We start from the raw sequence: 17,017 nt of genomic DNA, 5'->3' as shown, positions 1-17,017 counted from the left end.
CCCAGGTGTTAATATCTCCATTGCTACATGGTTATTTTACTATAAATCCTTAATTTACTCATCCATGAATATGTTCTATCCCCTCCAGTAGAAAGTAAGTACCTTGAGGGCAGGGACTGCTTCATTATATTTCCATCCCCAGCTCCCTGGACAGTGCTTGTTACTTAGCAGTCACTTAATGGTGATTCATTGGTTGATACACCCAAGTATAAAAGACATATCACTTAGGCAAATTACCATTTGTGTCATTTCTGATTACATGTGCAAGAGGCTTGTACTTAAGATAGGATAAAAAGGGATAGACAGATTATAATCTGTACCACTGGATTAACTATCCCATCCATCAAGGAGTGGAACCCCAAAATACCTCAGAGTTGTTTGTCTGATTTTTTTTCTTCAAAAAGAGTTAGTGTTATGTGGATACAGGCTATTTTCTCAACAAGTTGGTCTGTGGTATGCGTCTAAATCTACATCAATATAAGGTCCACATAATAAAAGCGAAAAAGGGGAAAATTTCATTCATTAATAAATAACCTTTAACATTGAAAAAATAAATTCTGTCAAAATGATCTTTCATATAGACACATCTAAAGTCGGGAAGGATTCTGAACTGTAAAGTTTGGCTTTAAAAAGCTGAGCAACAGATCATTGTAATTACTTTTTTTTCCCTCTAAGATATAAAAGAAAACATTCACCAGGTGATGACTAATTGAAATTTCTTTATTCCATGTTTCTATAGGAGTTCTTTCATTTAGTACCTACCTTCCAGGGTTGTTGTGAGGATCAGATTAAATACTAATTGTCAAACACTTAGCACAGTGCCTGGCATGTACTAAGTACTAAATAATTGTTAGCTATTATTATTTAAATATCATAAGGTAAACTGAGTCAGCATTTTCATGCAGCAGGCCTAAAGTCAGTGGAGATGTCTTTATAACTCACCTGTTATGCTGCATAGTAACCTTAAAGTAGGTGTGTCACCCCCAAAACCATTCAGCATGCCATCACTGGAGGCTTTGGGGACAGGAATTGTCATGGTGATTGGCTTGTGAAATTTTCTTCTTCTGGGTTCCAAAGTGACTATGGGACTGAAAGTAGCTTTATTGCCCAGGATCTTCCTAATGAGTTCACTGTGCATAGGTTGGGCCTTTCCAAAGTGGGGGAAAAACATTGAAAATAAAATTTAACAGTGAATCATATTATGCAACATCTCTCAACCCCCCATCCCAAAAAAAACCCCAACCCTCTACATCTTCCTTAATATTAGTTTATTTCTGAAATAATAATTTTACAGAAAGCGTCATTATCCAAAATTCACATAAATGTTCGTGTTTTCAAAGAGCTTTGTGATTAACTTTATGTTACTGAGTGTACCTCCAATACCTTTGTAGATTTTATTAGCATAACCAAATTCATATAAGAGATAGTGCAGGATAAAATGGTCTGGTATGCAATGGTCCATGTCTGAATGACTGAACAATCACAAAACCCAAATTCTTCAGAATTGCTGGCATCCCAAATGCTTTATATACCTGCAAACCAACACGGATCCGCTTTGTTAGTGCTCCCTCAGGGAAGACAGCCTGCACTTGGGATACCACGGTACTGCTTAGCACACCTCCCTCTGGTCCGATCAAATTGCTGTCCTGTTTGATACGGGACACCACTGCAAAGTACTGTGGGAAGTCCCGAGTGATGATGCGACATATCCGCTTCTTTTCCAAATCTTCTGGACTATCGAGCACTGAGACAAGAAATGACCCATTTTACAATAAGAGGATATCTTAGAGAAAATATTCTAATGTATTTGGGCCTGTGAGAATAATCTAAAGTAAATAGAGGTCACAGGAAAAATGAAAATAGCAGGAGCTCTCCACCCTAGCCCAGTATTGTATTTTAACCTTCTACTTCTGACAGGAGAATTTAAGGAAAGAATAATGACCTTAAAATTGCTTACAAAGGCAACAGAGTGATGATGCCTTGAAAATTTTCACTTTACAAATGAGGAAATTGTGATTTTTCTCATGTTCACCTAAACTAGTAAATGACATAGCCAGATTTCAAACCCAGGTCTCTAATTCCAACTCTAGCACTTTCCTCCCCACACTGAAGTGTTTGCAGCACATCATCATTGCAAGGTTTATCTTTGATTCTTATACTCCAACTTTTTTTTTTCAAGATTAAAAAGTCAGGTCATGAATGGTAATGAAGAATGGTATTCATCTTCTGACAGCAAAGAGAAACGAAATATGCAGAATGATAAACACATTTTTGGAAATGAACAGTGTGAGAATTTGTTTTATCTTGACTACATGTGCATATCTGTCTAAAAGGTTTTTTTTCCCCCCTTCCAGGGAGTGGAGGGTAGAGAAAATAAATCTTGTTAATTTTTTTAAAAGAAAATTTAATTAAAAAAAGAAATTAAATGAGATCAAACTGCTTTAGGGCAACTAGGTGGCACAGTGGATAGAACGCCAGGCCTGAAGTCAGGAAGACTTGAGTTCAAATTTAACCTCAGACACTTACTAGTTGGTGACCCTAGACAAGTCACTTAACACTATTTATCTCAGTTTCCTCATCTGTAAATGAGCTAGGGAAGGAAATGGTATCTTTGCCAAGGAAACCCTAAATGCGGTTATAAAGAGTCAGACTGGAAAAAATTAAAAACTGCTTTAATATTTTCATCTTTGCCTCTCTTGAACTATAAGAACTCATTACCTTCATCCATGCCATTGAGGATTTCATTCAATTCATCCTCTGTGTATTCACAATAATGCTCTTTCCAGCTGTCTCCATTTTCACTTCGAAGAATCACCAGTTCCCTCTCTTTTCCTCGAAGGGCCGCGAAATGAGGGATCTCCACAATTACAGGCCTGGTACAGCAACATAGTATGTTAAATATGGGGAGGAGCTCCCCAGGGGTAAAGTAAGAATTTCTATTCTGTCTGTTCCAAAGAGACCTGGAATGACTCTCTTTCTAGTGGCAGGCACATCAAGGATGGCTCTCAGCATGAGGAACTACCCCCACCCTCTCCCACCCTCCCAAGTCTCAAGTAGATGTTGCCTTAAGTCAAATGATGCTATACTGTGAATGCAAGTGTGAATCCTGGACCCATCATTTTGTAAATATATGGAAAATACATTTATCAAATAAACTCATGGGCAGTTCTATGATTTCTATTTGTCTTTAAAACATTTTAAACAAGATACAGAGTGGTAGGCAAGAAGGGACAAATGGTAGTTTAAGAGGGAAAATGGCTGGCTTGTATGCTTCACGGGTTGATGTAATTAACTACAGATAAGGTGATGTGGAAAGATTTCATTATTTATGGAGAGTCATGCATTCATGGATTGCTTGTATTTTCTCCAATCAAGGAAAAAAATAGGCATATCTCCACAATATGAAACTAACCAATGGGAATGATCAACTCTGCCCAATTGTGTCATATGCCTATTACCATTAACTTCCACTGGATGCACTATCCCATAGAGGGTATTGGCTTTTTTTTTTTAACTTTATGCTCTCTCAGCACACAAGGTTTCCTTATGGCTTCTGATTCAAATCCAGGTTGCTTTGCTACAGACTTTAGGTTCAATCCGACATCATAAATGGCACATAGTACAACTAGGCAGATCTCATGCTTGAACGAAAAAAAAAAGTCACAGAACTTCAAGAAAAGAAGGTATTAAAACATATCACTCAAAACACGACAACAAAAAATAACCACATACCACAAGAGTCAGAAATGGCCCGCTAAAGGTAGATATACAGAATTTAAATCATATAGAGGGACAGTGTCATGGGCACAATGACATAAAGAGAAATAATATTGCAGAAGAAAGAGAAGAATGGGAAGGCCAGCAACCATCAATTTGTTTTAAGTCGCTCCTACCCAAGGAATTTGGTTCCAGGAGGCCCCAGCTGAAGGATTCGGCTGACCAAGCTTTCTCCCTCATTAAGTGGGGGAGGAGCCGTTGGCAGGTGAAGTTTACTGAGTACATCCAAAGCAGCAGTGAAAGAAAGAACATAAGTAAGCTTGATGTATTTTTTTTTTTCTCCACAGAAACCAGCGTCACCATCTGATCAACAGAGTGGAGTAAGTTTCACACTGCCTTTGGTTCTGGCCCCTCCACTACTCACAAGGCCTAGTGAACTGAAGCCCAGGTGTATGGTGGAGGTGCAAATGTAGTGGGAAAACATCTGTTTTGGTAGACCTGTCACTATCCATTTTCATTGCTAGGACACTCCCCAAAAAGTTTACCCCATGGGGAGAAGACCAAGATGTTAGGAATGCTATAAAAACTCTGGCTCTGTAGAGATGGTTCAGATGAGTTTTCATGGATATTTCTTGACAGACTTAGAGATCAATATAAAAAAAAATGGCAGAACCAACTGAGGGTGTGAGAGAAGAAAAGGGATTGGTGTGGAGAAAGAACAACCAAAGAATGATTCTAAGCATTACAGAAATTTATGACTGAACCCAGAATTGGCCAGTTGTTTATTTTTTTTAAGGGATACGGAAAATGGCTTCTGTAATTGGGAAATACAGATAAACCTATTTCCAGTTATGAAAGTTGTTTGATGCTTTGAGATCTGCACTGAATCTCAAAGCTTCAGAACTGGCTGGGTTCTCAAGCAGGAACACTTGGTGCAGCAACAGTCAAACTAAGTTAATGGGACTCATGGTCCCTAGGCTTCCTTCCCAGTGTTTCAGGTTTTAGCAGGTAACGATAGGACTTAAATACAATTGATTCGTTTCAAAACTTTTTGAAACTTTTCCCTCTCCCCCAGTTTCATTCTTTTGCCAGTTTTCAGCAGTTGCTATTCATTTTCTGGCACCTTGGGATGATGCCACTTCATATAATAGCAGCTGAACAAATAAACAAAAGACAGGAAAAGTGCTGGTTTCGGTTCAAAATTGCTAAAATGAGCACGGCAGTAGTTAGTCTTGATCTTCCAATGTTCCCGTAAAGTAAGACTAAACAAACTGCCATAGTAATTCTAAAGCTCCAAGTTGCAATTTTGATTGGGGGTGAGGCGATAGGGAGTGGTTTGAATCACAAAGGCTCAGTTATTTGGAAGTCCTAAGGAGGAGGTTCTTAACCTTTTTTGTTTTAGGGATCCCTTCTCAGAATAATGTCTTTACATGCATAAAATAAAACACACAAGTTACATCCCACCATACCCATTTTTCTTAAATGCTCACAGACCCCAGGTTAAGAACCTTCATCCTAAGGCAATACAGTTTTGCACCTGGAAGGTCCGTGTCCAGTGATTCAAGGTTACACCCGGAGCAGACTTTAACAATAATTTTGGATTTTGTTCTTTTTTCACTAAACAGGTATGATTTAAACATAAACTACTTACCGCCAGCAAGAACATGACTTCTATGTTAGGAACCCAGCAACAATTGTGATATTGAAACAACCCATTACAAAAATAGTGAACTAAATAATTAAAATTGCCATTTGAACCAAATTAGAAGGCATTCACAATCACATTAATCACTAATGGGCTACTACCTTTGTTATGGTATGCCCAATGTCTGTTTTCAAACTGGCCCAAAATACATTTTCAGTTTTATTTCTAGACTCTCACTTAGAAGATGTAAACTTTTTCATGATTGACAGAAAGATTCGTTAAAAACCCTTACCCAAGGAACTGGGCACCAGAAGGTCCAACTTCAATCAGACGGCTGGCCAGGCCCTCTCCTTCCACCATCGGAGGCATTGTGGCCAGTCTATGGCGTTTGACTAATCGGCAAGTAACTCGTGTTGGGGCAGTACATTTCCGAGGTGGAATGATAATCCTGAGTCCATTGTGTCTGCAACCACGCATGGCACCACCTCGGGCATCCACCATAAAACTAACCAGGAAACTACAAATTGAAACAGATTAGGTGTATTTACAAAATACTGGGTGTATGTTCAACTCTGTTGTTTTAGTACTCTTCATATACTTTATTTCTTCCAAATACCTTCCTTCCTAAATGTGAACAATGAATACCACCTGCTTCTTCCCTTAGATACATAGCAGCAAATATTTGTTTAATAAGTAATCCTATTTTGCACCAATGCCTGTGATCCTGGATGCTTTGTACCAACAAAAGGAATTATACTAATTTGTGTTGACAATGGTGACATGAAAATGTCAGCTGGGAATAAAAATATGACTAATTTAAGTGAGAAGAAAGTGGAAGGGAGTAATACAAAACAACTTCAGCATACATCAGTGTATTTTCATTCTGCTGTAAATGAATGGGCCTATCACCACCATCCCTGTCTCTTTATGTGTAAGTGTGGGTATATGTTTAAAGATAGCCCCTTGGAAAAACTGCATTTAGACAGGATGTGAGGGTAATCTGTTGGGGACATAAGATCTATTAGCATTTAACAGGTTTTTTGATACAATCTGATTTTCTAAAATTAGATCATGTCCAACTCATCATCTTCTATTAATCAGAATTTCTAGGCTCAACTCAGTGCACGCACTGCCTTATTTGACATCCTCAAATTTTATGAGCATTACTGATGATAAGTTTTCAAAATCAAGCAGGATGCCAAATTTTGAATAGACTTTATTAATCGGTTCAAATCTAAACCTTCTTCAGGTCATTGCCTTTATTGTTATACCTTTCATAACCTACTTCCTTGATTGAAACCACAACGAGAAAAATAAGGAACAATTTCAATGTTAATTCCTTCTAGTACATAATTTAGGCTAATTATGCTATTCTTGAAGTAGAGATTTAAGAAAGTTGGGGCTCATTTAGATATCAGTAAGGTTTTCCCATAAAGCAGTTTAAGCTAAGTGGCTTATCCCAGCTAATCATTGGCCGATACAAAAATACCCCCATTCTTTTTGCCTTGTTAATACTTCTGGAATAGATCTGAAAAAGATCTGGAATAACAAGGACCCTATTGTCACTCATGCAGGAAGGATTTGGTTACTTTCATGAGAGGAGTTGGATGGGGAGAGATGCACCAGTCATTATTTTAAGTAACCTTATTTCATCCTCAGCTTTTGCCTGTATCTCTCTGGCACACGTCAAGGTCTCTTCTATTTGTTCAGTGTGCGCTTAAACAAGGGGCTTACATATACACATAAAGGTAAAGTAGCCATCCCTTAAACAACCTGCCCTTTAAAAATAATTTCTGATTGCATCTTTACGAGGTTTGTTTGAAAGAGAAAATCAGAATGCAGGTGGTGGGGATATTACAGATTCACCTAGCAGCACAATTATGGCAGAATTACAGCAGAATCATCACATCTAGATATATCCATGACAACACTTTAAACTGAAAGAAATGTCATAAACATAAATTATATGATACGAACACAATACATTTATGTTATCTTTCAGGGCATACCAGAAAAGAAATGTTAGCATCCAGTTCATATCCAAACACACAAAAAAAACCTCATTCCACATGCTGTCAAACAGAAATCCCATTGTTGATTACAGAATGGATGAGGAGGCACCGAGTGCCAGTCTGAAGCATGTCATGCATAATGACACCCCATGAAGAAGTACGGCAGTCCTTCCCACACATGCAGCAGCCAGCCTACCACCTACCATTCATTCATTCATTCATTCCCAGCCCTCTAAATTTTTAGTGTGAGGTGTAAACTGGGGAGTACAATCAATAGCTCAGTCCTGAAGGGTTGATGTTTCTTTTCCTTATCAAAAAACAATAAGAAAATGTTGGCTGCTTTTCATCTTTTACTATTAGCCCTTAAGCATGAGCCTTATGTTAATTTTTTTTCTATTTGAATTTTAAAGACTCTATGACTCATAAGAATGAACAAGAACGATAAAGATTTTAACGTGTCTAAAATTATCCATTTTCCCCCATATCTGGCTGTGGTGTTTGTGTGGAGATTTGTAAAGAAATTAAAATCCTGCATGTCCATGATAGTAAAGATTTATTAACGTTTCATCCAGTGCATCCTCCATGGCCCACACAATGCTGCTAACCCTTATGTGATTGCTAATGCTTTCTCTGTTCTCATGTCGTGGGACTCATCATCTATTACCATTAGTGTTGCTATTGATATTAATCCTCATCATTTGAAAAAAAAACTGTTTGGGTGTACTTACAATACTCATTCAGTATTGATGTTTTTATGTGATATTTATGATCATAAATTAATGCATGATTTAACAGTTGTACCATACCTAAGTGGAATATATTGGATGGATTATTCCTCTCTTCTAAATTCTTTTGCCTTCTAGCTATGCCATATTTTTTTTTTTTTTTTTACTTTTTAAGGTCCCCACAAGGACACCATCATTTCTGGAGTCCTTTATTTTCCAGACAAATGAGAAATATATTGAAATAAAATTTACATATTTAAACAATCCTGTTCCCTTCAAGGTCACCAGTGACTTCTAATGGTCAGATCCAACAGCCTTTTGTCAGTCTTCATTTTTCTTGACCGTTCATTTTCTTGACTATTCCGAGGGTAGTTGACCACTGTGTCCTTCTGACTGGTCTACTTATCTACCTCTACCACCTCCACAATCCATGCTTTAGTGACACTGCTTTCTCCTTATTTTCCCTCTAGTTCTGACTCATCCTTCTGGATGTCCTTTACCGGTTCATCTTCCTCTAAGTGTAGATGTTCTCCAAAGCTCTGCCCTTCTTTACCCTCTCCTCTTTTGCACCTGCACTATGCCTTCTGGCCTTCTTATTCATCCTCAAGGCTTCATTCACCACTTCTGTGCAGCAACTTCCAAATCTATATAATCAGTCTTAGCCTCTCACCTGAATACTAGTTTCATGCTTCCAACTCTCTTCTGAAAATCTTCACATGGATGGGAGCAGGGATGGGAAATAAACTTTTATTAAGCATCTACTAATGTGCCAGGCACTGTGATAAGCTCTTGATCAATATTATCCTATTTGATCCTCATAACAACTTTTCAAGGTAGGTGCTGTTATTATCCCCATTTTATAGATGAGGAAACCGAGGAAAACATAGGTTAAATGACTTGCCCAAGATCACACAGCTACTAAGCGGCTAAGGCCGAATTTGAACTCGGATCTTTCCAACTCCAAACCCAGCCATTTGTCATTCACTGCGCCTCACCAGCTGATGGCTCAATGTTACCTCAAATCCAAAAGTCCAAAGCTGAACTCACCCTGCTTGTCCCTCCCAATGTCATTTGTGTCCATGGAAGCACTGTCTTCCCAGTCCTCAAGGCTCAAAACTTCTCAGTTAGCTCCTTGAGAATAGGAATTATTTCATTCTTTATACTCATCTCCCCAGCGCCTCGCAAAAGTGGCTTGCAAAGAGTAGGTTATTGAATAAATGCTTTTTGATTGATTGATTGACTGGGTAATCTTTGTTTCTTTCCTTTTCGTCACACTCCACATTTAATCAGCTGCTTTTAAAATCCTGTCATGCCTGCCTTGAGCATTACCTTTCCCATCCCATCCCCTCCTGTCTACTCTAATATTAGTTAAGGTCTGCAGGTCCTCTTGCCTGACCTTCTACAGCTTCTTTAATGATCCCCCTGACTCCTGTCCATCTCCTCTCCAATCCAAACTCACCACAGCTACAAATACAGCCCCCTTGCCTCTTACACTTCTGCATACCTAGGTATGCCTTTCCCCATATTTGACAAGCGTGCTCTCTACATCACTGCTATTGTAACCCTCTTCCATCAAGACCCCATTCGATAGCTACTTCCTCATTCAAATGAAAATAATCTCTCCCCCCCTACATTCTCTTATATCACATACTTTGAACTTTTCCTTTGCTCTCATCACATTCTATACCACTTCACACTTACCTGAATATACTCTGATTTTGTTATTGTAGTTGAGTTATTTTAGTCATGTCCAACTCTTCATTTTGGGGTTTTCTTAGCAAGGATACTGGAGTGGTTTGCCATTTCCTTCTCCAGCTCATTTTACAGATAAGGAAATTGAGGCAAACAGAGTTAAGTGACTTGCCCAGGGTTACCACACTAGTAAGTGTCTGAGGCCAGATTTGAATTCAGGAAGATAAGACTTCCTGATTTAGAGCCCAGTGCTCTATCCACTGAACTACCTTACTGTCTCTATACTCTGATTACCCTTACAAAATTATATAATCTCCTTTAGAATTTGGACTGTTCATTTTTTCTTTTAGCTTTGTAATATCAGTGTTTAAAAGATTGCCTTACATATAGTAGACATTTAACACACATTTGCTGTGGTTGGATTGGGGCAGTTTATGGTCAAATCTGTTGTAAAGTTCTGTGCTTAAAAATGCAGGAGAGATTCTGAAGTAAAAAGGTATGTTCTTTGTAGCAGTAGACTCTTCTTTCTATATCTGCTCTATCACAGCTTTATCACTATTCTATATCTGCTTTATCACAGATATAGAGATGACAAACCACCTAAGAGGATAGGGCTTCACTCAAAAGGTTCCAAGACAGAAAACAGAGGAGCAGCTGCCTCACTCTTTCTCATGGAATTACAGAGCAAAACTCACTTATTTCCTGCTATTCTCTCTCTCTCTCTCTCTCTCTCTCTCTCTCTTTTTTTTAGGCAATTGGGGTTAAGTGACTTGCCCAGGGTCACACAGCTAGTAAGTGTTAAGTGTTTGGTCTGAGGCTGGATGTGAACTCAACTCCTCCTGACTTCAGGGCCGGTGCTCTATCCACTGCACCACCTAGCTGCCCCCTGCTATTCTCTTAAGGTAGGATGCCAGAAGACTTGGAACGAGGGAAATGAAGGGTATGACTCTTAGCTTTTCCATTAAGAATGAAAAAAAATGGATTAAGAAGGACAAAGATCAGGAAATGAAGATAAATCTGCCCAAAGACTAGTGTCCTGAAGGTGGATGAAGGACAATAATTCATTGTATTGTTAAGAGTCAAGATGCTTTGTTGAAAATAAAGAAATGGACAAAGATAGAAGAGCAAAAAGACTTCTGGATTGGGTAGCACAAGTGTGCTGTTACTAAAGGATGATCTCAGTGTGTCCTAGGACAGAGATTACAAGGGGATGATGGAAGGATCACTACACAGGAAATCAGAAGAGAAACAGATTTATGATTGGTTTGCCTTGACCTATCTATGTGACTTTAGGCAAATCACTTCACCGTTCTAGGCCTTGGTTTCCTTATATATAGCAAGAGGGTGTTGGAGTAGATCAACTCAAAGCTCCAAGTTTTTTTGGGATTCTGTGAGTAAGTGGTAAACTTGCCTCTTGAGGGGGCATAGGAGAGACAGCTAATGTTACATTGTACATCTAGGAATACGATTTGTTGCTGTTCAGTTATTTCAGTTGAGTCCTACTCTTTGTGACCCCATTTTGGAGTTTTCTTGGCAAAGATACTGGAGTAATTTGCCATTTTCTTCTCCAGTTCATTTTACAGATGTGAAACTGAGGTAAACAGGGTTAAGTGACTTGCCCAGGTTCACACAGTCAAGAAGCCTCTGAGACCAGATTTGAACTCATGAAGGTGAGTCTTTCTGACTCCGGGGCCCAGCATTCTATCCACTTCCTCACTTAGCAGCCCAGGAATATGATACTGCATTAAAATTCAAAACACATAACAAAAAAGATAAAAAGTATGGTTCATAAGAAGGAGATGACAAAATATCCTAAAACACCTAATGTATAAATCAAAGAAAAATGGATAGGCTAGCAAGAACCTGGATTCAGGTTCTGCCTCTGATGTCTACTACTTGTGTGACCTTTGGCAAGTCACTTAACCTCACTGCCTCCCTTTCCTCATGTGTAAAATGAAGAAGTTAGACCAAAAGAAGTCTCCTCCCGTTCTAAATATATGATCTTAAGATGCTAAGTAGGTTCTAAAGTTATTGCTGAATTTAGATAAGAAGCTAAAGAAGAAGAAAATTAGTATGGTGAGGGAAAGAGGAAATAAGATGGGGAGAAATACCACCTTATAAAACTAACTGAAATCTGAAGAAAAAAAAGCAATAGGGGAGAACTCTAATCTACAGATTAGAAAGGAATTTTAAAAAAACTTTGATAAATTGTATCAATGAATACAGAAGTAAATCAGATGCTAAATAATAACAGAAATATCAAGTAACTGCACTGATTATATAGATATACGTAAATATCATATACATTAATTTCATATATAACAAAGCATTTATTCCAAAGTAGAATGAGAAAAGAATGGGTATTAAGAAATACTAAAGAAAGCTACTTATATCTAGTTGTTGATTTAAGAAGCTTGTTAAAAGTAAAGAAATGCATTAATTAGATAATATAAATATTTTAAGATAAATTTTAAAGAGTTATCTAAGCTTTTTCATTGAAAAAACAAGAGGAGAAACTACTACACAGATAAGCAGTATAATTAGTCAAAGAAAGTTCAGAATGAGCAAAATAAAACTGTACAAAGCAATGAACGAATGGCGCAGGAACAATTCTCCCTCATAACGTCAAAGGAAAAGAAAAAGTCTTAAAGAATTCTTTGGGAAGTATGCATCAGGCAGCCAGGTGGCGCCACAGTGCACAAATGACTCTGTTCTTGAGTTCAAATCTGGTCTCAGACGCTTACTAGCTATGTGATCCCGGGCAAGTCACTTAACCCTGTTTGCATCAGTAGTGAGGCAAAATATTTTCATCAGTTTGTTTTAGTAATCCCCAAATATACACGTAGAGAATATCAGGCCAAATCTGATTTTTGAGACACTGAAAAAGCTACACTATGATCCATTTCTCCACTAGAGTGAGTCACTTAACTACCGCTACGAAGTGGTAGACTGATTAAAATACTGATAAAAACTAATAGTAAAGTTAACAGTAATAGTGCAACATTGGACAAATCACTTAACCACTTTGGGCATCGGCTTCCTTATCTATCAAATGAGAATTAGGTCGTACTACACCAATTCTGACGTCCCTTCCACCTCTGGATCTATGAGTTCATGATTCTTATGTTCAAATCTGTTCTCCGACGCCAGCTGTGTAATCCTGGGCAAGTCATTCTCTCTGCCTCACTTTCCTCAAATGTAAAATGGGGATAATGACAGGACCAATCTCATAGGTTTGTCGTGAGGATTGATTGTGATAATATTTGTCAAGTGCTTGGCACAGTTCCCAGCACATAGTAGCTGCTTAATAAATGCTTATTTCCTCCGCACTCCCTTCCCTTGTGTTTGTGTTGCAAAGTGATTAGGAATGAAGCCCCTAAGTACAAGATTTGTAGGGATGTTCTCAATCTTGGTTGAGAAGTAGTGGTATACGTGGACTTGGGTGTGTATATGTGTGGAAAGGGGTGTGGGTGAGTTAGTATGGGTATGTATGAATATAATGCACATATATATGTATATGTACACATGTAGAACTTAACCATAAATATTACTCAAAATATTCAAGTATTACATATTATATGTCTTATTACAGTGAGTGAACTAGTTCTTTACATAAGGCATTGAAATAACATTGGAGCACCATCCTAATGTTAATTAGGCTAACAAAAATTTTAAATTATAAATGATTGGTGAAAAGCGTATTATTCTCCATCTGAGATGCACTGGAGGAATATTTAACAGAATCAACGGACCATGATTAATGCCAGAAACACACACACATATATGTGTATATACATATATACACATATATGTACGTATACACATTTATGTATATACACATACAGATTTATAATTTTTGCTGTGTCATCATCAAAACTTTCAACTAAGATGCTCTGCAGAAAACCGTAAATGCCTGGCATGGTACTTGGTACATGGTAGGTACTTAATAAATGTTTGTCAACTGATTAAACATATTAAGCTACATAGCTCTGAAAATGGACTGTACAGACAAAAAGTATAGCATAAAATTAGCTTAATTTTTAAATACGTGACTTACTTTCCAAATGAAATTCAACAATCATGCAAAATACAAAATCATACTGGATTTTCATAAATTGTGACATATTGGAAGTTATCACAATTTGAGAGAAAAATGCAAAAGCAACACAGAGTCATTAAGCAGACCACTGGCCTACGAGTAGATCCCATTGAGCTAAACAGGGTAACATGCTTCAGTTAATGCAGCAGGAGATAAGGACTCCGGTCTTCAGAACACTACATCCACTCCCAAAAAATCTGCTAGTTTTTAGGTGTAGGTACTTTTAATTCATTCAAGACCAGGGTTGGGGGTGGGTTTGGAGAGGCTGGGCGGGAAAAAGGATTAGGACATTCCGAGTTAGTGACTAGGAGAAAGCATAGGGGGGATATTTATCAGGTTGCTTCAGTTATCCACAAATGTACAATTAGAAAATACAGGGATAAATCTGATTTCTAAGATGCCGAAGTAAAAAAAAAAAAAACCTATCTATCTCTTCCCTATCTCAAAGGTTCCCCCAGATTCTGTCAGTTGAGGGATTGATAGAAATAAAGTACAAGAAACAATTCAATCAAAATCTATTCATCATCAGATTTTTAGTGAGTGTCATTTTAATTTCATTGTTGCTTGAAAAAAACATGGGATAGTAGAAAATAAGCATTGGTCTTGTAATCAGAAGACCTGAATTCAGGGTGAGTCCCCAAATCTCAAAGACACTAATGGGTGACCTGGGGCAAGTTATTTCATCTCTAAGAGCTTCAGTTTGTCATTTGTAAAAAAAAAAGTGATGATGATACTTTCATGGTCAATCTCACAGGATTGTCATGAGGATAAAGCTTTGTAAACCTCAAAATGCTATAGAAATAATAACAGAAGGTAGTTCTAGAGATAAATATGATACATTATGGTATTTGAAATTGGAATATTTAGGTCATATTTTATTCATATAGACTGATAATCTGTGATATTACAAAAGGATTAGTATGTAAGTGAAAGAATAATTATCTACATAATTGAGGAATAATATCAATTTGACTTTTTTTTGGCATCTCCAGTGCTTGGCACATAGTAAGCACTTAATAAATGCTTGTTTGACTAACTTAAAAAAAACCTCTCCAATTAACAAGGAACAATTGATCATTTTTATTAGGACACTAACTGAAAAGTTACTAGGTGATATAGTTTTCTGAAATGACCCAAGGATATTTACTTAAATGCATAAAACTTAGGACATAATTCATTAAAGAACATCTTTGTTTCCACTAGAATGTAGTGAAAAACTCTAGATCAGCTCAGTGCCACCTAAAATCATAGCCCTTTAAGAAGACTTAAAAGTCAATGAAACAATTTGTATATCTTCTATAGAAACCCTGTGTTCACCTATAGAGCTCCTTCTCATGAGAAGAAACTGGGAAGCATTGGCACATGGTCTATACTATCTAAAGCTCCCTCCTACCTAATTACTAATAACACCCCCCAAAAAATAGCCACCCTTCCTTCTAAAATACATAAGAAGAATGATGGCTCATGGTCCTCTCTTTGGTGACAAATCTCTGTTAACTACATAACCCCACACTAAAGCATCCTGAGTAAGGTGAAGATAGAAGGAAATGATCCAAGAGGGAGGGGAAAAAAAAATGGGCGACATGTTGGAGAAGGAAATTATGCACAAGTTCACCTGCCGTTGTCACGATCAAGACATGGAGATGAGCGGCTGCAACAGAATAGATACTTTAGCACAGAGAAGGAATGGATAAAGTGAAATATAAAGAAAGAAATCAGAAGAGAATGAAACTAAAATATATCGTATACTGGTGCACACACCATATATATGTACATATACATATATACATACATACATGCATATATATAGATATAGAAAAGATAGGAACAATGACTGAGTCTTATGAAAATATTAAAGCCCTTTGTAAATGTTGATGAGGTAGAGGAAAAACCTCATGGTGGCCACCAACATAAAATTTTAAAATCCATTTATAAATTCATATTGTACAAACCAAGTAATTAAAGATTGTTTCCATTAAAGTGTCTTTTAAAGAATATCTTTATATATTATAAATATATACACTCCCAATTGAAATTACTGTGCTCAACTGAAACTGACAAAACAATTTGGTAGAAATGGCCTCTAGAATCTGTCTTTATGATGTTCAGAATTTGTATTTTACAAAGGAGCTCTATGCTGGCCTAGATTGGCAACTCATGTGTAACTTATAGTTTTAGAGAATTGCCCAGAGCCTTGAAGGGTTTAATTACTCTCTCATAGTCATCAAACAGTTAGGACAAGTCAGAGGCAGGTCTGGAACCTAGGTTTTCCCAATGCCAAAGATTTGTCCTCTATCTAGCATACCAGGTTGCCTCTCTCTACAGTGAGAGAGGTTAAAAATGATCATGCCATTCTCTGTAGTAACCCCTACAAAGATTTATGCATAAAATTAATGACATGTCCATAAAACATTCTCAAGTATGACCTCCCATATCACATTTGAGAGTCATTTATGTTATGATGTGTATATTTGTGCAAGCCTTGTTAGGGTAGGGAATGCACCTCCCTAAAGGGTAATGATGATTTGTGTCATTGAAAATATATAATAAATGCTAAAACTAGGCAGGGAATCTGGAATGAATTATAAAAATTATTATGCTATTAATGTTATTTACCTATAAGCTGATATCTTTTAAATATTGGGGACCTCATGATTGGCGAGATTTCCAAAATTTCTCAGCACTTTACTGGATTCAGCTGATAGCATGAGATCATTCGAAGAAAATGTTTTGAAAGATACTATGAGTGTTATGTTTGGAATTCTTGGCATGGAAGTTTTATCTACTATTTCAAATCAGTAACAGTTCTTTAATTTATAGTCAGAGAGTTTTGGGGGGATGCTGAGAGGTTAAGTGACAAAACTGATAAGTGTCAAAGGTAAGTTTTGAACCTAGACTTCAAGGCCTATTTTCCATCCACTATTAACATACTGTCTACTGGGGAAATATCAGAATAGACCAATTATGGTGAAGATTGCTATTGTTCATTGTCTCATGTGATATTATTACTAAGTAGATATAGAATGTGCTGTTTAGCACATTTTTGCCTTTTTTTAAATGGGAAAAAATAAGTAGATGCCTGAGTACTTTGCACATAAATTTAAGAGACAATGCCAAGGAAACAAAA

General features: G+C 37.3%; 1 protein-coding gene across 1 annotated transcript in view; it reads right to left on the bottom strand.

Moving 5' to 3' along the window:
- The window catches only part of ANK2 (ankyrin 2), a 412,172-nt gene that overhangs the window by 57,927 nt on the left and 337,228 nt on the right, over positions 1-17,017 (bottom strand). The window contains 5 exon segments of the mRNA XM_027837420.1: positions 943-1,147; positions 1,533-1,744; positions 2,719-2,873; positions 3,894-3,992; positions 5,655-5,879. Coding sequence (XP_027693221.1) covers positions 943-1,147; positions 1,533-1,744; positions 2,719-2,873; positions 3,894-3,992; positions 5,655-5,879 — 896 coding nt within the window.

This window comes from Vombatus ursinus, unplaced genomic scaffold, assembly GCF_900497805.2.
Source record: "Vombatus ursinus unplaced genomic scaffold, bare-nosed wombat genome assembly UNPS02014821.1, whole genome shotgun sequence".
Lineage (NCBI taxonomy): Eukaryota > Metazoa > Chordata > Mammalia > Diprotodontia > Vombatidae > Vombatus > Vombatus ursinus.
Note: the sequence above shows the minus strand (reverse complement) of the source record. Positions and strands in the feature narration are given on the sequence as shown.